General features: G+C 35.7%; 1 protein-coding gene across 3 annotated transcripts in view; it reads left to right on the top strand.

Annotated features, from left to right (window-relative positions):
* LOC141289272 (glutamate receptor ionotropic, kainate 5) overlaps positions 1-23,637 on the top strand; it is a 134,539-nt gene that overhangs the window by 81,619 nt on the left and 29,283 nt on the right. For all 3 annotated transcript variants that reach the window (XM_073821397.1, XM_073821398.1, XM_073821396.1), the window contains exons 6-14: positions 103-200; positions 2,586-2,751; positions 5,528-5,706; positions 7,276-7,329; positions 11,348-11,509; positions 12,372-12,524; positions 15,241-15,345; positions 15,707-15,814; positions 19,274-19,477. In XM_073821397.1, the coding sequence (XP_073677498.1) occupies positions 103-200; positions 2,586-2,751; positions 5,528-5,706; positions 7,276-7,329; positions 11,348-11,509; positions 12,372-12,524; positions 15,241-15,345; positions 15,707-15,814; positions 19,274-19,477 (1,229 nt within the window). The remainder of the gene's footprint in view (positions 1-102; positions 201-2,585; positions 2,752-5,527; positions 5,707-7,275; positions 7,330-11,347; positions 11,510-12,371; positions 12,525-15,240; positions 15,346-15,706; positions 15,815-19,273; positions 19,478-23,637) is intronic.

Raw genomic sequence — 23,637 nt, 5'->3', positions numbered from 1 at the left:
TGTCCCTTTCTCATTCAGTCACTGTCTTGCTCTATCACTCTCTCTCTCATGGTACCTCTATTTATCTGTCTCTTTCTAATAATACATCTTTACCTCTCTCAGTGTGTCAGATCCTGCCAAAGGGAGTGGTCTCTGTCATTGGTCCCGCCTCTAGTCCTGCTTCCGGATCCACCGTCAGTCATATATGTGGGGAAAAAGAGGTGAGAATGAAAGGAGAAGCACGTTTGCGTATGTGTCTGTGAGAGCATTTCTTGAAATGATAAATTTACACTGCTCCTCAGCCACAGGCCATTATTTCCTGTGTGCCTTTGCTTTGCTGCTTGAAAAGCATCTCCCCCTCTGACCTAATTTCCCATATTTCTCTCTCCTCTCCTTCCTTATGGTTAGAGATAGAATGATATATCAGCCAGGATGATTAATTGGCCGATATCTGGCCGTTTTGGTGCCCACTCAGGCAATTAACAATTTAATATTGCGTAAAATGAATGTGCATTTAATTTTCAGTCATTTTGTGTACACCTAATTCACTGTTATTAAATTGTATTATATTTATACACAGCGTGGTCAGCAGCAAATTTCCATTATAATTTAAACCTGGAAATGACTAAATAAAAAAATCAAATCAGTCATTCTGTCCTTCTAGCTGTAATGCCTATAAATCTTGCAGGCCTCAAGACTTTTTAAACTATTTGCTTAACTTTTAAACAAGTCTTTAATTCGACATTAAAAGTCTATTTTAAACTTTAAAGTCTGGTTCAACTTTGCTAAATCAACTTTTTTCATTTAAATTGTAATTAAACATTCCGCCCGTTTCCTCAATTCAAAATGAGATTCAATTGGAATTTAAAAGACTTTTTGCAAAAAGTATCATTACTCCAGTCTTCAGTTTCACATGATCCTTCATTCTATCATTCCTATCATTCTAATATGATGATTTGCTGCTCAAAAAAAAAAAAAAAAAAATTTAATAATTTTTATTTGTAGAAAAATTGTTATATGACTAAATAAAAAATACATTTACAGTTTATTTCAGTTTATTTCAAACTTTAAAGTCTAGTTCAACTTTGCTTTAAAAAAATTGCAGTTTTATAAATCAACTTTTGTATTTTAATTTAAATTGCAATTCAACATTCCACCTGCTTCCTCAATTCAAAATGAGAATCAATTGGAATTTAAAAGACTTTTTAAGTTCAGACATAAAAATAGTCTGTAACACAATTCATTTTGTCTTTATTTATTTCCTTTTATATCTTTATTTTCTTTCCTTTTTGTTGATAAATATAATGGATCATTTGTATATACAAGTATTGATTACTTTAATCATAGATTCATATTTATTTATTTTATTTGATTGGCATCTCACCATTACCATTTAAAAATATGGGTTCGATAAGAGATTTATAATTATGTCTTTTGTTTTTTTGTTTTGTGAAAGAAGACCATTATGCTCAACACAGCTGCATTTATTTGATTAAAAATAGTCATAGTGTTAAATCTTATTATAATTTAAAACAACTGTTTTCTATTTTAATTTATTTTAAAATGTAATTTATTAATGTGATGCAAAGCTGAATTTTCAGCATCATTACTCCAGTCGTCAGTTTCATATGATCCTTCTGAATTCATTCTAATATTATTTATTTAAAAGACTTTTAAAAGACTGTTGTTGTTAACTGAACTTTTAAATCTTAAATATGAGATTATGAAAATCTGAATCTTAGTACAACCCTATTGTGGAATGCAACCAAACAGTGAGTTTGATGGATACAAGATTCATTTGACATAAAAAAAAAAAAATGTCTGTAACATAATTAATTTTTCTTTTTTTGTTGTTGATAAATATAATGGATCATTGGTATATAAAAGTATTGATTACTTTACCCTAACCCTAACTCTAACAATCATAGATTTACATTTCATGGTGATTTATTTATTTATTTATTTGATTGGCATCTCACATTACCATATAAAAATTTGGGTTTGGTAAGAGATTTATTTAATTATTTATTTATTGAAAGAAGACTATTATGCTCAACACAGCTGTGTTTATTCACTAAAAAATTGTAATAGTGTGAAATCATATTAGGATTTAAAATTTATTTTAAAATGTCATTTATTTCTGTGATGCAAATTTTTAGCATCATTACTCCAGTCTTCAGTTTCACATGATCCTTCAGAAATCATTCTAATATACTGATTTGCTGCTCAAAAAAACATTTTTTTTTTCGAAAAAAAATTGCTCCCTGATATTTTTTTCATGTTTCTTTGGTGAATAGAATATTCTCTCTCTCTCTCTCTCTCTCTCTCTCTCTCTCTCTATATATATATATATATATATATATATATATATATATATTGTTTGTCTCTCTTGTCTGACTTGCTCAGTTTAGTTAATGACGCTCCTTCTTAAGCAGCTGATGTTCTGAATCAGGTGTGTTAAATAAGAGAGACAAAATGTGCAGTGCTGTTGGTCCCCCAGGACCAAGATTGAAAACCACTGCTTTGGATATTGGCACCAGCCATTGAAAAACCCCATGTTGGTCAATCCCACAATCTATTCTTCTATTCTTGTCTGTTCCTCCCAGATCCCTCACATCAAGATTGGTCCAGAGGAGACTCCGCGCTTGCCATATCTGCGCTTTGCCTCAGTGACGCTGTATCCTAGCAACGAGGACTTAAGCTTGGCCATCGGTGCCATCCTGCGCTCTTTCAGTTACCCGACGACCAGCTTGATTTGTGCCAAAGCAGAGTGTAAGTCTGCAGGGAAAAGCCGGCACGGTCAACTACGAACTGACCATTCTTTCGTTCTGCCATTATAGATCACACTAAACCGTTCATTGTTCGCAGCACCCTTTATAATTCATTACACAGTAGCCGATTCACGCTGTAATTCATTTTATTTTTAACGTAAGTGCATTATCCTTAGGCTCTGTGCCTATTATATGATGTTATTAACGTCCGTGCCACTGCTTCAGCAAATTACATATTTTTATAATAAGATTAAACCTTTTATTAGCTTTATAAGTGTGGATTCATTTTTTGGCATGATGATAATAAAAATGACATTATATTCAAGAAGCATGTTAGTTAGCACATGTGCATTAGTTCATAGTGCTTATACAGTGCCTCATTTTTTTTTTTCAAATTTTATGTTGCTGCCTTATGTTATCTGGTTTAAATAATTTTTCCACATCAATCATGCAATGCACACAAAAAACAAACAGTTATTTAACATCTTTGCAAATTTATTAAAAATAAAAAAATAATTCCATTGCATAAGTATTCAAACCCTTATCTGAGACAGCTGAAAATTAGCTCAGGAGCATTCATATTGCTTGTTGCTACACTTTGAGTGGAGTTAACCTGTGGCAAATTCAATTGAATGAGTTTGATTTGGAAAGGCGATCACATCTTAATAAAAGGTCTAACAGCTGAAAATGCATATCAGAGCAAAACCAAGCCCTGAGGTCAAAATAACTGCCATTCTGCTCCATTGAAGGTTCACAGAAGCATGTAGCCTGCATTACCCTTAATGGAAGAAGTTTGAAACAACTAGGACTCTTCCTTGAGCTGGCCTCCTAGCCAAACTGAGCAACTGATGGAGAAAGGCTTTGGCTAAAGTTGTGACCAAGAAGCTGATGGTCACACTAGTTGAGCTCCATGATCATATGTGGAGATAGGAGAAGCTTACAGAAGGACATCACTGCAACACTCCACCAATCTGGTCTTTATGTCAGTGTGGCCAAATTCAGTCTTCTCCTCAGTGAAGATGCATGAAATTTTTTTTTAAAAAGCATATAATGGACCCTCAGACTGTGAGAAACAAGATTTTCTGATCTGATGAATCTCAATTCCAAGCATCATGTATGCTCATCACCTGTAAGTAAAGTGTGGTGATAGCAGCCTCATGCCGCGGGGATGTTTTTTCAGCGGCAGGGACTCGTATAGAGATAATACCTTAATGAAAACCCAGTCCAGAGTATTCAGAACCTCAGACTGGGCAGAAGGTTCATCTACCAACAGGACAATGACCCTAAGCACACAGAAAGTGTGGCTTATAGACAACTCTGTGAATGTCCTTGAGCGGCCCAGCCACAGCCTGGGATTGAAGAACCCAATCAAATATTTCTGGAGAAACCTGAAAATGTGCATCTGTACCCAAATGTGCTCATCCAACCTGGCAGAGCTTGAGAGGTGAAGAGATGAGGAGAAGAATTGCAGATAACTGCCAAATGCTGATGTGCAAAGCTTGTCACACCATACCAAAGAGATCTGAGGCTGTAAAGGTGCTTCAGCTAAGTACTGAGTAAAGGGTATGAATACTTATGCAATGTACTTATTTCATTTTTTTTAAGCTGGGACAATTCTGGTTTTGCTTTGTCATTATGGTGTATGGAGTGTAGTGATTTAAAGCAGTTTAACATAAGCCAGCAACATAAAACCAGTAGTATTGGATTTTACCATATGTAACCATGCTTAACTGTCAATATAGTCATGACTGAAGAGATTGGAAACACCTGAGCACTTTATTTCTTAATTATAAAGGACATCTGGATTTCAGGTGATGTCAGATGATTGTTTTTCAGATGAGTAGTGCTATCCAGGTTGCCTCTGATCTAAGGGACATCAGATTGAGGATTGTGTCAACAAGCAGACAAACAAGAAGAAATGTTAATTGTATTTGTTGTACTTTGTTGACTCAGCTTAATGAGAAGTAGTTAGCGCACTAGAGTGAAACGTTTGCGAGCCGTTGCGATGCTGACTGCGAGTTGATCTCTCGTGACTTGCTGATGCGAGCAGCTCTCGCTTGATTGGTGCGGTCTGGGTAATGGAGCTTCGGTTTTATGCACCACTGTTTATTGCTGTTTGCATATCTGCACTTATCCCATCCCTTTCCGTATAATTATCGCAGTTTGTGCTCATGTTAACGTGTAAGTGAGCGTTTGTCTGTTTAAGATGCAGGAGGTTATGTGCATTAGCATGCATGGATGTGCTCATCTACACATTGGTTCCTCTACCGGTGTGAGAGGGCATGGATACCACCACACGGTGTTTGTTTAGGTTTTTTTTTTTTTTTTTGAGAAAGCACTCTTTCATCACTTCACCCTGCTGTTATCTTTAGCCGTGCATCTCGTTGACTGCAGTCCAAAATCAATGGAGTCACCATATGGATTTTGCGGTGGCTTAGAGCACAAATTTATGTACATACAGAATTAACTTTATTGGCTCTCAAAGTCACTTAATTCGATAGTCACTGACTTTAATACGGAGGAGCAGGGTGGAAAGAAACGTAAGGTTTACTGCAACTGACAGTTTATGAAAGATGTTAAAAGGTTTTAGATGGTTACATGACATTTATTTTAATTGCAACACACACATTTAAGCTAAATGCCCATTCTGACAGTCATTGTAAAAGAATTCTAATAATATTTTTGAGAGTTTGACTAATTTTTCACAAATGCCCAGGAATATATCCTGACAATGTTTTTTAAATTAATGCTATAATGGGTTTTATGCTACATTTCAGGTCTGCTGCGATTGGAGGAGCTTGTGCGTCACTTCCTCATATCCCGGGAAACACTTTCAATCAGAATGCTTGATGAAAATTTGGACCCCACCCCCCTGCTGAAGGAAATCCGTGATGACAAAGTTGCAACTATCATCATTGATGCCAATGCATCAGTGTCAATACTAATACTTAAGAAGGTATGTGTGCACATATAGGGCTCCAAATAGTCAGAGGCCACTAGCAAAATTATTGTATTTTGATTTAAGTACAATTTGATGAGTTTACGTGGTTTATGGTATCTATACACAACCATTCAAAAGTTTCTGAACAGTAAGACTTTTAATGTTTTTTTTAAAGAAGTCTCTTCTGCTCACAAAGCCAGAATTTATTTGATCCAAAGTACAGCAAAAACAGTAAAATATTGAAATATTTTTACTATTCAAAATAACTGTTTTCTATTTTAATATATTTTAAAATGTTATTTATTTCTTCTTATCAAAGGAATTCTAATATGCTGATTTGCTGTTCAATTAACATTTTTTTTATTATTATTATTATTATTATTATTATTATTATCAATATTTAAAACAGTTGAGTACATATTTTTTTTGGATTCTTAAATGAATAGAAAGATCCACAGATCAGCATTTATCTGAAATAAAATGTTTTCAATGCAATAATAATAAAAAATGGTTTTGAGCAGCAAATCAGAATATTAGAATGATTTCTGAAGGATCATGTGCTTGCAGTAATGATGCTAAAAATTCTGCTTTGAAATCACATGAATAAATTACATTTTAAAATAATTTTTTTATAGTAAAAAAAATGTATTAACAATTTTATTGTTTTTGCTGTACTTTGGATCAAATAAATGCAAGCTTGGTGAGCAGAAAGGACTTCTTTAAAAAACATTAAAAATGTTTTGGGTAGTGTAATACGTGTTTTGAATATAGTATGTATTAATTATTATTTTATGTCGTTACTTTTATCTTTGATTTACCTTTTTTTATACTTAAAGAGTTCACCAAAAAAAATTAAATTCTATTATTAATTGCTTACCCTCTTGTTGTTCCTAACCTGTAAGACCTTCGTTCATCTTTGAAACATAAATTAAGATATTTTTGATCAAATGTAATGTAATTACCACTTTCAAGGGCCAGAAAGGTACTAAAAACATTGATAAAATAGTCCATGTGACAATTTTATGAAGCTACGAGAATACTTCATTCAACAATTTCTTCTCTTTTGTTGTGTCTCTTCTGTGCTTTCATGCATGCATCGTGGTACTCTCGTGAACATGCATCGAAAACTGACAAAATAGAGAAGAAATTGTTGAAAAAAAAAGTTATTTTTGTTTTCTTTAAGAAAATCAGTATTCCATAACATTACGGTTAAACCACTGATGTCACATAGACTATTTTAACAATGTCCTTGCTACCTTTCTTGGCCTTAAACGTGGTAGTTGCATTGCTGTCTACGCAGAGTCAGAAAGCTCTTGGGTTTCATTCAAAATTTCTTCATTTGTGGTCTAAAATGAACAAAGGTCTTACGGGTTTGGAACGACATGAGGGTGAGTAATTAATGACAGAATTTACATTTTTGAATGAACTATAACTTTAAATGGAATTTTTAGTACTTAATTTGTTCTTTCAGACTTAAACTGGAAAACAGATCTGACATGGCTCTGAACTGTGCAAATGTAGAATAGTATGACTTATTAGTATTTCTGATATGCACCATCTCTTGCCGTTTCTCCATTTCTCTAGGCCTCAGAATTAGGCATGACGTCAGCCTTCTACAAGTACATCCTCACAACAATGGTAAACAAACACCTTTTTTCACTTTGGCCAATGACACACTACCCTTTCTCCCCTTAACCCACTTTCATCCAGTAACAGTGACGGCAGGCCTGGCCATTGACCAGCTCATCACAGATGCACGGTGCATACATGCCGTTTATCATCATCATCGTGGATGAGGTGGATTATGTCCTTGTTTTGAGGTCGCATATGCTCCTGTTGTGAGTTTAGGATTTTAATACGACTGTTACAAGTTAAAGTGAAGTAGGCTAAAGCATTTGACCTTGAGAGGCAAATTGACACTGTCCAAACATATTGGTTGTCATGGCCTCAGAAAATGGGTAATATTTCATATTTAAAACATTTAGAGATTACATTTCTTTAACTTGCATTTTTTAATGACGTTTTTATTTATTTTTCCTTTTGGATTCGGGAGGAAGCCTGCAGCAAGGCAGCAATTTAGCTGAGAGTGTGCCAACAAAAAAAGTCTAAAGATACATGAATACAAGTCGGAAAGAAGATGAGCTAAATTACATTTTATTGTGAATGGTTCAATTTAGTAATGCACCATTTTTAAGTATCATTAAGGACTTTTATGTTTTTTATAAAGTGTAATAAAATGAAATTCAGACTTTTATTTTTTTTCTTCTCTCTCTATCTTAAAACGCTCATTTGAACTTTCAAATTCAATCCATTTATTAATCTGACTTTGGCAAGCTTTTTCCAAAGAACAGGGACAAATGCAGACAACCTCCAGGCAATACTGCAAATGTATACTCGATTCTTTGGTGGCCGTTGAGTGATGGCTTTCAATAGCAGTCTCTAAAATTAAGTCTGTGCCTTGAATAAGGTCATCTTCTTGTCAGTTTCATATTGTCAGCAATCTAATTCAGAGCAGACGGAAGATGAAAGATACTTTCCATTATCAAGCCCTTCAAAGGCAGTAACGTTATCTGTCATACCTCCATTCATAAACTGAACGACAAGTGCCCTCAGGAGGAATCAAAAGATCTAATGCTGCTGTAGGGGTCAATGACAGAACAAGGACATTCGTTGGCTTCTCTTGAAGTGCACCTGAACTCTAGAAGGTCTTGAAGTGTTGGGAATCATCTTGGGGATCAATATATGGAGGCATATTGGGAAGCTCTTTATTAAAGACTGAATGGGTTTTTTTATACAGTAGGTGGAGTTGGATCCTCCTTCAGCTGCCATATAGATGGCAACGGTTTGTGATAAATAATCTAAAAGCTGCTTTGCTCAGGCACCAACTGATGGATTTACCAATAGCTTTCTTACTGCTGCTACACGGCTATAGAAAAAGTCTTTGTTGACTTTACCACTGACAAACTCACTACCTACTGTACCTCTTGGGATTATCCACTTGCCAGTAACAAAGCACAAGAGCTGTTTGATTTGGCAGACAAGGTGAAAGGCATGACACTCAAGGATGGCTATAATAATGCCTTTTCTAAAATAATTTGAGCCGATTTTTAATGTTTTCCTTGAACGTTCCCAGTTGGCACCACTTACGCTGAGTGGAATTCTAGCTGGGTTGAATATTGCCTTCAGTAAATTACTGTTTATTTATGGATGAGGGTTTTCCCAATCCCGTGGGGAGCAGTGGTATTTGCACAAATATGTCTCTTTTTTTGTTTTAAACATAGACCTTTTCTGAATGATATGTAAATATTGCATTTGAGTTGAACACACATTTATGAAATCACTATAAATGTGTAACACTGTTTCATACTCTAGTATGCATTGTAAAAATGATTTTGCATGTCACTGTTGCATCCATTTCTGTTCTGTTCATTCATTAGTAATTATTAAAGAGGTTGAAAAATTAGCTTGACTTTACTTAAAATTAAACCTACTGTATGTTTAAGTTTGCAATCTCAGAGGCTTTAAGTCACACTATTGTACATCATTATAAGCAAAGATGTAGTGATGGCATTACAAATAAGTCATATTTCCATTTTACTTTTAAAAGCTCTTACTACTTAGCTTTACTGTGTTGCAGTGTAGTCTAAAACGACAAGTCATTAATATTCAATGATTTCGTTCTTATATTTTCACCACTAGCCTAGGTGACATTAAACGTTGATAAATAAAACATAATCTAGCCTAGGCTATATTCTCTCAAATAGCACTATTACAGCACTTTTACTATATTAATAATACTTTTAAATAATATACACACCGAGTTTTTATCCATAAAACAGTCAAATTGAAATATTTATAGCGTTAAAGTAATGATGACAAGGTGGATAAGAATATATAATGATAAGAATATTCTAGTAAACTCACTTTAGCTCACGCTAACAGGATGATAAAACAACGACCAAACTGGGCTGCCTCGCAGTACATGTCAACTGTTTGACAAAAATGTCAGTTTATACTAAATACTGTAGGAAACGTAAAGTATTTTGTACTTTAACTGTTAATAGGCACTCACCTGTATCGCGGCACTGCTGTAAGTATATGAATTTCGCGCCTGATGGAGGTAATGAAAAAAGCACTATGCGCATGCGCACCAACACGGGCGCGTGTAATGTTTAGTGGTAGCGGGACTGATAGCGACCTAAAAAGTATTAATTTGACACACTGCCAAGAATTAGCTTGTTCGTATATGTTAATTAAAATGTAAATTAAACTATTTCTTAATGCCAAAACAACACCATTGTATGTCCATAGTACTTATTTCGGTAACTCTCTCTCAGAATTTCCTTCTGTTTTTATTTTTGGTTTTAAATATGTGACCCTGGACCACAAAACCAGTATTAAGTAGCACAGGCATAATTTTAGCAATAGCCAAAAATACATTGTATGGGTCAAAATGACCGATTTTTTTAATGCCAAAAATCATTAGGATAAAGATAATTTTCCATAAAAATAATTTCCTACAATAAATATATCAAAGCTTAATTTTTTATTAATAATTAGCATTGCTAAGAACTTAATTTGGACAACTTTAAAGGCAATTTTCTCAATATTTAGATTTTTTTCAGATTCCAGAATTTTTAATAGTTGTATCTCTGCAAATATTTTTCTATCTTAACAAATCGTACAACAATGGGAGGCTTATTTATTCAGCTTTCAGATGATATGTAAATCACAATTTTGAAAAATTGACCCTTATGACTGGTTTTGTGGTCCAGGGCAACAAAAAGGAAAAGACAGATGTTAAACTTTTACTTTTAGGTCAAGCCTAAAAGTGGCAGTCTACATTAGTAGGAAACATAGAATTGTTTATAGCATAAAGATGTTAAATTATTTAAGAGTAAAATGCGAGAAAAATGAAAAGAGGTTTAGAGTGTCATACACAGTCTTATAAGCCTATAAGACATTTGCGTACCTCAAAAAACATGGCCGTCATAGGCAGATGAACTTTGAGAACCTATTAGACAAGGTTAGCGGAGGTCATTCTGAACAAAACTTGGTGGGTCTGTTTGACTCATGGCCCTAAAGGTCTGTGAGAAATTTGAAAGAAATTGTCCACTGGGGGACGGTATTGTATATTTTAAGGGCATAAACCATTGTATATTGCATGGCTTTTCACACATACACACAACGTTCAGATCATTAGATAGAGCTCCTCATTCCGAACAACTTTGCCTCTAGAACCACTGCTGTCAATCAAACCATTTGTTAAATGATTAAGAAACTGTAAAAGCCTGCATTTGCAAATTAGTCTTAGGTTTTAACACTGCAGTACAATTCTCTGGACTCTCTAGGTCAATAATTATCAAAGAAAGTTCACATTTACCCTTTGGAAAGCCATAACACCATCATTTAGAAAAAGGGCCTGTCCAAATATACCCAAAAGCCTATAAAGCCTAAACGAAATCTCAAAACATCACAAAACCTGGTGAGCAAATGCGACAGGTGATTCAAAACAAGCATGCAAAGTTTTAGGGGGATCAGACCAGATCGAATCGGTTGCCGCTATAACAGTCATAAACGTTAAAAAAAAAGCTTTATTTATATTTGGTATTGTTTTGTATTAAATAAATGTATAATCTATCTCTCTCTCTCTCAGGATTTCCCTCTGTTGAGGTTGGATGATGTGGTAGATGATCAGTCAAACATTGTTGGCTTCTCCATGCTGAACAGCAGTCATCCTTTCTACCTAGAGTTCATCAGGAGTCTAAACCTGTCATGGAGGGAAGGTTGTGACATCAGCCCCTATCCTGGTCCAGCGGTGAGCTTGCAATAATATACTTTATATAAGAGAAGCATGTCCACCTTATTTTTCCCTTTTTTTGTAAATGTTATGGGTCTGGCTTCTGGTCTCATCCGTGTCCAGCTATTTTAAGCTGTACAAAACGGCTCGCTTTGCAGCTTGATATTGCAGATTGGTGTGTCTTACCATATTATATTAATGTATGAACACACTGGTTTGTAGTGCAAACTGTTTTACCGTTTACTGCACGTTGTTATTCTTCTCATTATTACAATGGTGGACAATATATGAGAAATATTACAACTCGTATTAATCATCAGAAATTCTGCCTTAGGGCTCTTTATGTGTATATGAGCTGATGTGTTACTTCAAGTGTGAGAGGTTATGAGTTTGTTAACACTTTTAAATCAAGCAATTAAAACTTAATCTGTCAGGAGATGTAGATAACGGTGAGGTATTAAGTTGCGTTTGCATCTAAAAATGCTTTTTAAATTCTAAGCGCCTCCATAATTTCGGTAATATGATTGACATTCCATTGCATTATTTAAACCAGGTTTTGCACAGATTTGCTTAGATAGGGAAAAACTGCGAAGTGTACTACTAAATCCATGGAATAATGAGATGTTATTTCTGCCAGGAGGTTTTTTCGAATGTGTCCAAATAGGATGCATGCCACACAACGTAATTTAGGATCCTCTGTTTGGAAGACAGTTGCTGTAGGGCTCTTACAGACGTGAAGTCTCCTTGTCCCCCTAATGACCTCATTTGCTGTCTTTCTCAATTCTGCGTTCCTTTATTCTCTTTTTCTTCTGCTTTCTTTCTATCTTCGCCTCCGCGTATCTCTCGTCTCTTTGCTTTCATGCTTTCTCTCCACCTACAGTTGTCATCTGCGCTGATGTTCGATGCTGTGCATGTGGTGGTCGGAGCGGTGCGAGAACTCAACCGCAGTCAAGAGATCGGAGTGAAGCCTCTGAGTTGCACGTCTTCACTCATCTGGCAGCACGGCACCAGTCTCATGAACTACCTGCGCATGGTATGTGTCACCATGGCTACCTTGTTGGCAGCCATTTTCTGACTGCTGCGTTTGATGACTTTAGTGTTTAGTCTTTACTGGCTGTTGTTACTGTATGTCACTTTGATGCTTGTGTCGTCTCTGATGAGCTGTAGAAGCCTAATCAGAGTCCTTGAGTTAATCTGGTTTTTATGTTGATGTGATTCTACGTGCCGCTGCTTGTTGGCTTTTATAGGCTCTGTTAAAGTCAACATGAAATTGAAATTGACCTTATTTACTTTCTCAACATACGTTCCCAGTCTCGTTGCTCACAGTTCATCGGTGCATGTTATGAAAAAAAATTCTTTGTAATCTCTGCAGCGGCCCCTTGGCGTCGATAAACAAGATGCAGAGAGTTTATGACGGTTGCTTTTCAATTTACTCTGCAGTAAATCTAAACCTTGGCATTATTGTGCATCGAGTGTCGCTGAGCATCATTGAACATCATCAGGAAACATTTAGCACAGTTCAGCACTGTGAAACTACGCAGAAAACAGCAATAAAAGCAGCAAATGAACTAAGTTAAATATAAAATATATAGATATATATGTAATTACATAAAATTAAATTACACATAAATTGCACTCTAAAAAATGCTGGGTTAAAAACAACCCAACTTGGGTTATTTGGCAACCCAGAGCTGGGTAAATATTGGACAAAACACATGCTGGGCTATTTTGACCCAGCAGGTTGGATTAAATTTTTTTTTTTTCCCCAACATTGTTAAGTCAGCTATTGTTTAAAAAAGAATTAGAATATTGCTGGCTTAAAATGGGCTGGAAATTAAAAACCACACACATAATTATAGAGGCAACAGCAATAATCAAAAGGTGAACATTTATTATTAAGCAAGAACACCCATAGACACAAATACAAGACAAATTTAATTTGGGTGAATGCAGCATAGTTACAGAAAAACTACCCAGTACCTTGGTAAGAAATATGAAAAACAGCCTAATAAAATGACCCAACAAGCTGAACCTACCATTTGGGTTTTTTAAAAAACAACCCAGCATTTTTAGAGGGTAGAAAAACTACCCAGACCCTGGGTAAAAATATTAAAAACAACCCAACTTGGGTTATTTGGCAACCCAGCGCTGGGTAAATATTTGACAGAACACGTGTCGGGTTATTTTGACCAGGGGCGCCGCTAAGGGGGGGAAAGTTAGGACAATTCTAAGGGCCCACGCACTTTAGGGGCCCCCAGAGATCTGCTTTGGTGTGGTAGGGGGGGCCCAATCTCATATTTTGTCATAGGGCCCAAAATTGCGAGCGGCGCCCCTGATTTTGACCCAGCAGGTTGGGTTAAGTGTTTTTACCCAACATGCTGGGTTGTTTTATTTAAGTCAACTATTGTTTAAAAAGCATTATATTTCTGTCTTAAAACAGTCTGGAAATTAAAAATCACACACAGAATTATAGAGAAAAATACTTAGTCTTAGAGAAAAACTACCCAGCACTTGGGAAAAAAAATGAAAAACAACCCAATAAAATGAACCAAGAAGCTAAACCCAGCATTTGGGTTAAAAAAATAACCCAGCATTTTTTTGAGGGCAGAAAAACTACCCAGAACCTAGGTAAAAATATTAAAATGAACCAAATAAAATGACCCAGCAAGCTAAACCCAGCATTTGGGTTAAAAAAAAATAACCCAGCAATTTTAGAGGGCAGAAAAACTACCTAGAACCTGGGTAAAAATATTAAAAACAACCAAATAAAATGACCCAACAAGCTGAACCCAGAACTTTGATTAAACAAATAAGTGTGCGCAAAATAAATAAAATCTATGTATATAGGTGACACAAAGTTATAATAAAATTATTTTAATAAATACTTTAAATAATGCAAATTCAATTAGAAACTTACTGTTTTGAATTCACAGGCCTCAGGACTTATTATAGACTATGCTACTACAACCCCAAAACATTTTTTAATTTAAACAACAAATTAATGATCATTTTAAAATAAATGCATTTTTTTTTCACAAGTAGCTGGAGTGCTTAATGGGCCGCCCTTGTCACAGAGCCCAGGACAATGTTCCTGGTTGTCCCGTCCATTGACAGCTCTGATGATGACCAATGCAGTATGACTTTTATGTCCTCTGTGATGATTATACCCAGCCACAGTAATTTTACAACTGACATTAGTTTCAAAGCAATTATAACTGTGCCCTTAACACCAGATGTGCATTGTTTATTACAACCTGTCTGAAGGTCTGCTTGTATTTGATCATTTTAATGCAGCTATTACACACTGTGGGATCCTAGACAGTGTTTGTGTTGTCTAGGCACAAGTGCGCTCTTTCATTCATTGTGTCCCTCCATCTGTTTTGCAGTTTGTCCATCACTCCATCATTTCAGCAGTCCATTTGGCACCATCTCCGCGCCTCCTCTCGTCCGCCATTCTCGGTTTGTCTCCATAACTCCCAGTGTTTACCTCCCTCGCCAATAATAATGAAAACAGTCATTATTTTTGCGATTGCATTTGGTGACGCCGGTGGAGCAGAAGTGACACTCCACCTTAACTTTCTTAATCATCTCAAAGTTTTCCTCTCACTTGTCCTCTGGCTGTCTCTCTCTCTTTCTCCGCCCGCGCTATAATTTCTACCTTAATATTGTAGGTCAAAATTAATGCTATTCGTCATTCTTGTTTGTTACCCTTGGTTTAAAATCCCTCCTCTCTCTCTCTTTTATTTTAGGTGGAGTATGACGGCCTAACAGGCCGCGTGGAGTTTAACAGCAAAGGCCAGAGGACCAATTACACGCTGCGTATTCTTGAGAAATTCAAGGGGGGTCACAAAGAGGTAACACGCACACACACAAACTCATTCTCATGAACACTAACTCCTTATTTTATCCGGAATCACGGGAGAGGTTGTGAGGTCTAATGAATGGGTGGTAGCTGGAGTAATCACCACTTCACTCCTCTCTTATTGATCATAGTATTGATCCCTCGCTTCATGCTCTTTTATCTCTCCTTCATCCCCTCGTCTTATTCGCTCAACTCGTTTATTCCTGCCGGTTTCCCCCATGCGAGATCAAACGTGTTTTTAAATGGGTCGCAAATGATTTCATATGATTCAGGTCTTTCAGTGCAGATTTGTTCATGAAAGTAGCTCTAACTGTGCTTAGTCTCTGTTATTATTTTTTACTTCTCATGTGCAGATCGGTGTGTGGTACTCTAATAACACGTTGGCTATGAACTCCACATCTTTAGACATCAACACGTCTGAGACCTTAGCCAACAAGACGCTCATCATCACTACAATACTGGTAAGAACTTCTCCAGATATGACGCCATGGGCTTTGTTGGTTTGGCAGCACATTGGCAGAGCATTTCAAACCAGAGATAATTGTGAATTATAGGGGTTTTACAAATTTGGCACTCACTTTTACAAGCGTTCCAGATTCAAATCTTGCACATGAACAGGCAAAGTCTTTTTAGAGCACCTCTCCAAACTTAGTTCTGCATTAAGGTGTCTTAAATGTTATTATGGACTTTAGAAATGTTTGTAAAAGTAATGCTTTATTTAAAGCAGGGAGGATGGAAGAGAATTTAGAAGCCTCGCTTGCTTACACAGAGCTTATGCAGTATGATAATGTTGTTTCTTGAGTTTATGATTGTATGAAGAGCTTACTAGATTCCAAATCGAAATTCTCAAAACGTAAATTAAAGGAACATCAAAGTAGGTATTTTGAAGAATGTAACCAAACAGTTGACGATAGCCATTGACTTCCACAGTACTATGACTACCAGCCACTGGTTACCAATATTCTTCAGAATATCTTCTTTTGTGTTAAACAGAAGAAAGAAATTCGGATTTGGAACAAGTGAAGTGAAGTGACAGTTTTAAATGTTGGGTGAAATATCCATTTAAGACTAGATTCATTCATGCGGTCACAAAATGGGTGTTTAAGCAAACCTACAATTTAAGCAAACTTACACTGTTCTGCCGAATAAATTATGAAAGTAATGTTACAGTCAACATCAAATCAAAATAGATTTTATTTACTGTCTTATTGCACTTGTCCAGTCTTATTGTGGAAAATTCATCAGTGCACAGTTTTCTAGCTCATGTGGTTGGATGACATTACCCAAGTTGATTTTAAAGGATTAGTTTACTCCAGAATTAAAATTCCATGATAATTTACTCACCCCTATGTTATACAGGATGTTTGTGTCTTTATTTATTTATTTAAATAAAAAAAGGTTTTGGAGAAAACATTCCAGGATTTTGCTCCATATAGATATAGGTTGAAGATTCAAATTACATTTTCCATGCAGCTTTAAATGATTCTACACAATCCCAGCCAAGGAGTAAGGGTCTTATCAACAGTGATGGGAATAAAGACGTTACTAACGGCATTACTTTTTTCAGTAACAAGTAAACTAGTAAGCAAGTAAACTAATGACTGTTTCCCCCGTTACAATGCTGTTACTGTTACTGACAATGTGGCATTACTATAATTTTTGCATTGTGTTTGTCTGAGGTAAATTCTGGCTTTATTCCTCTCAGCGCGTCTTCTTCCAGAAACGAAAAGTAGCAAAGATGAACTTGATGAATGTTCACATTTGTTTATGGAGGTGGGCGCTTACCTACATGTCGTACGTTTCTCACGTAAAATTTTGAAAAACAGAGCCGCTCAAGGGTTTTTAAAGATGAGTTTAGAAGGGAAATACTGGAGAATGTGTTGGTATCATACGGATAACTTTATCAGAGGATATTTAATGTGACTTACGCCATTTAAACAGACATTTCAAGCTTTCTATACATATATTTCTCATGTCTGTGAGGCAAGTATTCGTGGAGATTCGGGTTGTTTTACTAATGTGTCTGTGAAGAGAGCAAGACTGCAGAGAGTGCACCCTGTTTATTTTATTTATTTTACAAAAGCACATTGTTTTATGGTTATTATGACTCAAAATAAAAATGAGTAGTTTTAAAATGACAAAGTATTTTTAGTTCTTTTTGTGGTGATTAGGAAAAAAGGAGACAGACCGCACTGGTGCGACAACAATGTTGCAATGGGATGTTTTTCATGTCCGCGCCGCAAGTTGAAGCAAACCTTATAACGAGATATTTAGCCTATGGAAGGTGTCTCTCACGTTGTCCTACAGCAACATTAAAATAGTGTAGATTAGTGTACAATGTTTTATTAATTTGCCATATTTAATATTGGCGGCATCCAAATAATTTGACATAAACTCTTAAAAATAAAGGTGCTTTAAAAGGTTCTTCAAGCGATGCCATTTTTGGTTCCACAAAGAACCATTCAGTCAAAGGTTATTTGAAGAACCATTTCTTTCTTACCTTTTTATAAACAGAAAGGTTCTTCAGATGTTTAAGGTTCTTTATAGAACCATTTAGACAAAAAAAGGTTCTTCTATGGCATCGTGAAGCACCTTTATTTTTAAGGGTGTATTTGAAATTTAAAAAACAAAAAGTAACAGTTACTTTCCCTTTTTAAAATAATGTAACTCAGTGACTAACTATTTGTGAGAAGTAACTACTAACTATAACTGATTACTTTTTGAAAGTAACGTGCCTAACACTGCTTATATAGCAAAGCGATTTGTCAAATGCCCTTTTCAAAAAAAAAAAAAAAAAAAGCTAAAACAACAATGTTTGACGATTTTAAAGTTGGAGGAGAAAATTAGTCTTTCGTCCTACCCTACCATGCGTGACCTTTCCAACATGATTATATAATTTGTGAAGTCATATATGCACATCCCATCATTTTATTTTATTTATTTTTTTTTAGAAAATGGCAGATCATTTCGCTAGATAAGACTCTTATTTGTCAGCTGGGATTGTGTAGAGCCCCTTGAAGCTGCATTGAAACTGTAATTTTGACTTTCAAACCATTGACTCCCATTGAAGTCTACTATATGGAGAAAAATCCTGGATTTTTTTCCTCAAAAACCTTCATTTCTTTTCTTGGAAGACATGGAGATGAGTAAATTATCAGGACATTTTATTCTGGAAATAAACTAATCCTTTAACAAACATTGTTTTAGGCAACAATTGCTATACCAGCTTCCGGCCTCATTCCATTCTGGTATATAACACCCATGTCTCAGCATTCAATCAAATTCAGATGGATAACACAGGACTGCATTGCATTTTTTCTCATTTAATATCCCGTTATGAAAGTAGAGTGAATAATACATAAAAAAAATCTAAATGTAAATTAAAAACAATATATGATAGCTGCAATCATTTCTATACTACCTTTATTGATTGCATCCATATTCACTGCATCATTATTCGTTCCACTATCATACAATGTTGCTTCCAGGCAACAAACACATTTATGCAAATCCTAATAACATAAAATGTATCTGACTCTAATTGTTTAAAAATGTTTTACGGTTTGCATTTGTTCTGTTTTTTTCTCATGTGGCAAGTCATCGCTTTCTTATTAATCATCTTATTTGCATAATTTGTTTGCAAAATGAAGAAAACAGGTTTGCTATCCATAGGCAACATCATGCTGTAGATGTAATACATTCAAACCAGGAAGCAGCGGCCAAAAAGGAACCTTCACATGTCAAGGCCAAGGAAGCACCGTTTCACTAGATTTTACTGCCATTTCATGGCTTAACACCAATCAAAATGCCACTTCCACTGTATGGCTATTGACTTTCATTGAGTTTATGGCGCTTCACTGTATAGAAATTGAGAGTGGAATATTAGAGCGTTTAAATGTTGCCTTCGTCCTGTTTTATAGGAAGATCCATACGTGAAGCGCAAGGCAAACTACCAGGACTTTCAGGGAAACGATCAGTACGAGGGATTCTGTGTGGATATGCTGCGGGAGCTGGCAGACATACTGAAGTTTTCCTTCCGGATCAAGCTGGTGGATGACGGGCTGTATGGAGCTCCAGAGCCTAATGGGTCATGGACTGGCATGGTGGGGGAACTCATCAACAGGGTATGCATGTCTGGGCGCACGTCCATAATTAAACTCTGTAGACACATTATGTGAAAACAGAGACACTTTCCAGTCAGCCTGACCCTGAATGAAACTCTTGGGCTTTTACATTATGGGATTTATTTGCTTTTATATGCATTAAAAATGCACATGCCTTGTGGCTTATTGCTTTAATAAAACTCCAGCAACAGGAATATGATAAAATGCACAATGTTCAATAAGTAAGAAAATGTATTACTATTATTAATATGAATAAACACAGGTCCTTCTCAAAAAATTAGCATATTGTGATAAAGTTCATTATTTTTGTAATGTACTGATAAACATTAGACTTTCATATATTTTAGAGTCATTACACACAACTGAAGTAGTTCTAGCCTTTTATTGGTTTAATATTGATGATTTTGGCATACAGCTCATGAAAACCCAAAATTCCTATCTCAAAAAATTTGCATATTTCATCCGACCAATAAAAGAAAAGTATTTTTAATACAAAAAAAGTCAACCTTCAAATAATTATGTTCAGTTATGCACTCAATACTTGGTCGGGAATCCTTTTGCAGAAATGACTGCTTCAATGCGGCGTGGCATGGAGGCAATCAGCCTGTGGCACTGCTGAGGTGTTATGGAGGCCCAGGATGCTTCGATAGCGGCCTTAAGCTCATCCAGAGTGTTGGGTCTTGCGTTTCTCAACTTTCTCTTCACAATATCCCACAGATTCTCAATGGGGTTCAGGTCGGGAGAGTTGGCAGGCCAATTGAGCACAGTAATACCATGGTCAGTAAACCATTTACCAGTGGTTTTGGCACTGTGAGCAGGTGCCAGGTCGTGCTGAAAAATGAAATCTTCATCTCCATAAAGCTTTTCAGCAGATGGAAGCATGAAATGCTCCAAAATCTCCTGATAGCTAGCTGCATTGACCCTGCCCTTGATAAAACACAGTGGACCAACACCAGCAGCTGACATGGCACCCCAGTCCATCACTGACTGTGGGTACTTGACACTGGACTTCAGGCATTTTGGCATTTCCCTCTCCCCAGTCTTCCTCCAGACTCTGGCACCTTGATTTCCGAATGACATGCAAAATTTGCTTTCATCCGAAAAAAGTACTTTGGACCACTGAGCAACAGTCCAGTGCTGCTTCTCTGTAGCCCTGCGGCACCTGTAGCCCATTTCCTGCACACGCCTGTACACGGTGGCTCTGGATGTTTCTACTCCAGACTCAGTCCACTGCTTCCGCAGGTCCCCAAGGTCTGGAATCGGCCCTTCTCCACAATCTTCCTCAGGGTCCGGTCACCTCTTCTCGTTGTGCAGCGTTTTCTGCCACACTTTTTCCTTCCCACAGACTTCCCACTGAGGTGCCTTGATACAGCACTCTGGGAACAGCCTATTCGTTCATAAATTTCTTTCTGTGTCTTACCCTCTTGCTTGAGGGTGTCAATGATGGCCTTCTGGTCGGCAGTCTTACCCATGATTGCGGTTTTGAGTAATGAACCAGGCTGGGAGTTTTTAAAAGCCTCAGGAATCTTTTGCAGGTGTTTAGAGTTAATTAGTTGATTCAGATGATTAGGTTAATAGCTCGTTTAGAGAACCTTGTCATGATATGCTAATTTTTTGAGATAGGAATTTTGGGTTTTCATGAGCTGTATGCCAAAATCATCAATATTAAAACAATAAAAGGCTTGAACTACTTCAGTTGTGTGTAATGAATCTAAAATATATGAAAGTCTAATGTTTATCAGTGCATTACAGAAAATAATGAACTTTATCACAATATGCTAATTTTTTGAGAAGGACCTGTATTTATAGTTGCCAAATTACATTTTCTTTTTTACTGCAGCTTGATCTGAATTCAGTGTTAAAAACAAATTGTTTAATGTAATTGTATGGATATTCATCAAAGTCTGAAATAACCTCCAGTCATTTCTACCTAATATCATATATTATATATGTTAGGCACTATATATATAAATTTAATCATATTTAGCAATTTTATATAGACCTGAAAATCATTTTTTTGTCTCCAAGGACTTTGAGAGAGCTTGTCCAATCTGAATTTACATTTACTGTTTGTTTAGTGTAACTGTGTTCATTTATCAAATTTATAAACATTATATTTAATATTTTATATACAGTCAAACCAAAATTAATTCAGACATATTCAACATTTCTCACATTATCAGTTTATTCGCTATAGTTTAGAAAATGGTAATAAAATATGACAAGAACTCAGAGTTAAACTGTGTCAGATGAACAAATTCATCTTGATAATGTCAGATAACTTTGATAGAAAGGCAAAATTCAGACAACTGTTATGACAATATTTACACAACTATCAATATTTTGTTGACCAATTATCAAGCAATACTTAATTTTGTTCAGTCTATGGTGTAAAAAAAATGCATTAGCAATTAAAGAAAAAACACCTAAGCAAAAAATAGTAAGGTCAAAGTGTCTAAATAATTTTTAGTCCAATATTTTTATCAATTTTTCTGGTAGTCCACTGTATGAAGAATTTTTGGGTGTAATATGTCAGAGTTTACTTTATTTTGCTATCCTCACTTACATAAATAAACTATAGTGTCCTGCACCCACTAGTAAAAACAATTATACCTGGTGCCTGAATAATTTTTGGTTTGACTGTAATAATATAATATTTGCAATTCTTTTGTTTGTTTATATAATATATAAATGTTCAGTAATATCATATGCCTAATTTTAAAAACACAAATCTGTTTCTATTAAAATTTCTTTTCGTCCGCATATTTGAATGCAACTAGCACTATTTCTGTACTGGAGCTTTGCCAGCTGATGTTTCCATTAGAGTATCTATTACCGATATTAGCGCTATTCGCACTAATGCTAAAAATAATGGCGGCGGTAATAAGAACGGTAATGTCATTCTATTAACCCCATTGTGGGCAGGTCTCAGCAAAGCCCTTTGAAATACGCCAACACACACACACACACACACACACACACACACACACACACACACACACACACACACACACATACTAATCAGTTCCTTCTGTGTCTAATTATTCCGTGGCACTATACCATTACAGCTGCTAACACCAGTGTACAGTTGGCACATGTTGATGTACTATGTGTGTAAACCGTGTGCGCACACATACCGCCCATCTTTCTCCATGGACACGCACTTTGGCTCTTGCCTGACACCAGCGTTTGATGGTTTACAAAGCTATCTCTCAGTAATCAATTAGGAGGTAATTAAGCAGATTGAGAGATATCTGGGGTACACTTGGTTTTTTTACGCAGGATAAACTGCTATTGATCACCCCTACTGTTGGGGAAACTACTTTGCTTGACAAACTACAAGCTACTCATGCTTTAAAATAGTTCAGGTTGACAAAGGTAGACTACTAGGTTCTGATAAAAGCTGCTATTTGCATTAAAGCTATTCGGAGGGATATCAAAGCAGTTTAAAGGAATAGTTAAGCCAGAAATGAAAATCTGCTGATAATTTGCTCACCCTCAGGCCAGCCTGAATGTAGATGGGTTTGTTTGTTCATCAGAACAGATTTGAAGAAATGTAGCATTAGATTACTTGCTCACTAATGGATACTCAGTGAATGGGTGTCATCAGAACGAGAGTTCAAACAGCTGATTAAAAACATCACAAGTAATCCATACCACTCCAGTCCATTTACTAACATCTTGTGAAGAAATGAATCCATCATTAAGATGTTTTTAACTTCAAACCATTGCTTCAGGCTAAAATTTGAGTCCATAATCCATAACATTGCATTTTCGAGTGGAAAAAGTCATCTTGTTTGAATCAGGAGAAAAACATGCACAGATCAAACACTGATTACAATTAAAACAATCAAAATATTGTAAGCAAATATGTTGGTGGATTTTGATGTAAGAGGACAACAGGGGACTTTTTCACTGGAGGAAGCGTTATTATGAATTATGGACTCATATTTTGGCCAGAAGCGATGGTTTAAAAATAAATTGGCTCAAAAATAATTTTGGATTTCAGTAGATCATTTTACAATATATATAGGCCTATATGTATATAAACATAAAACATCATAAAACATCAAAGTTTATATAAATAAATTAGTCCAATTATTGTGTCTTTGTAAAATTTTATATATATATATATATATATATATATATATATATATATA

Source organism: Garra rufa, chromosome 17 (genome assembly GCF_049309525.1).
Source record: "Garra rufa chromosome 17, GarRuf1.0, whole genome shotgun sequence".
In the NCBI taxonomy this organism is placed as follows: domain Eukaryota; kingdom Metazoa; phylum Chordata; class Actinopteri; order Cypriniformes; family Cyprinidae; genus Garra; species Garra rufa.
The sequence above is the reverse complement of the archived record's forward strand: the minus strand, read 5'-3'. Positions and strand labels throughout refer to the sequence as shown.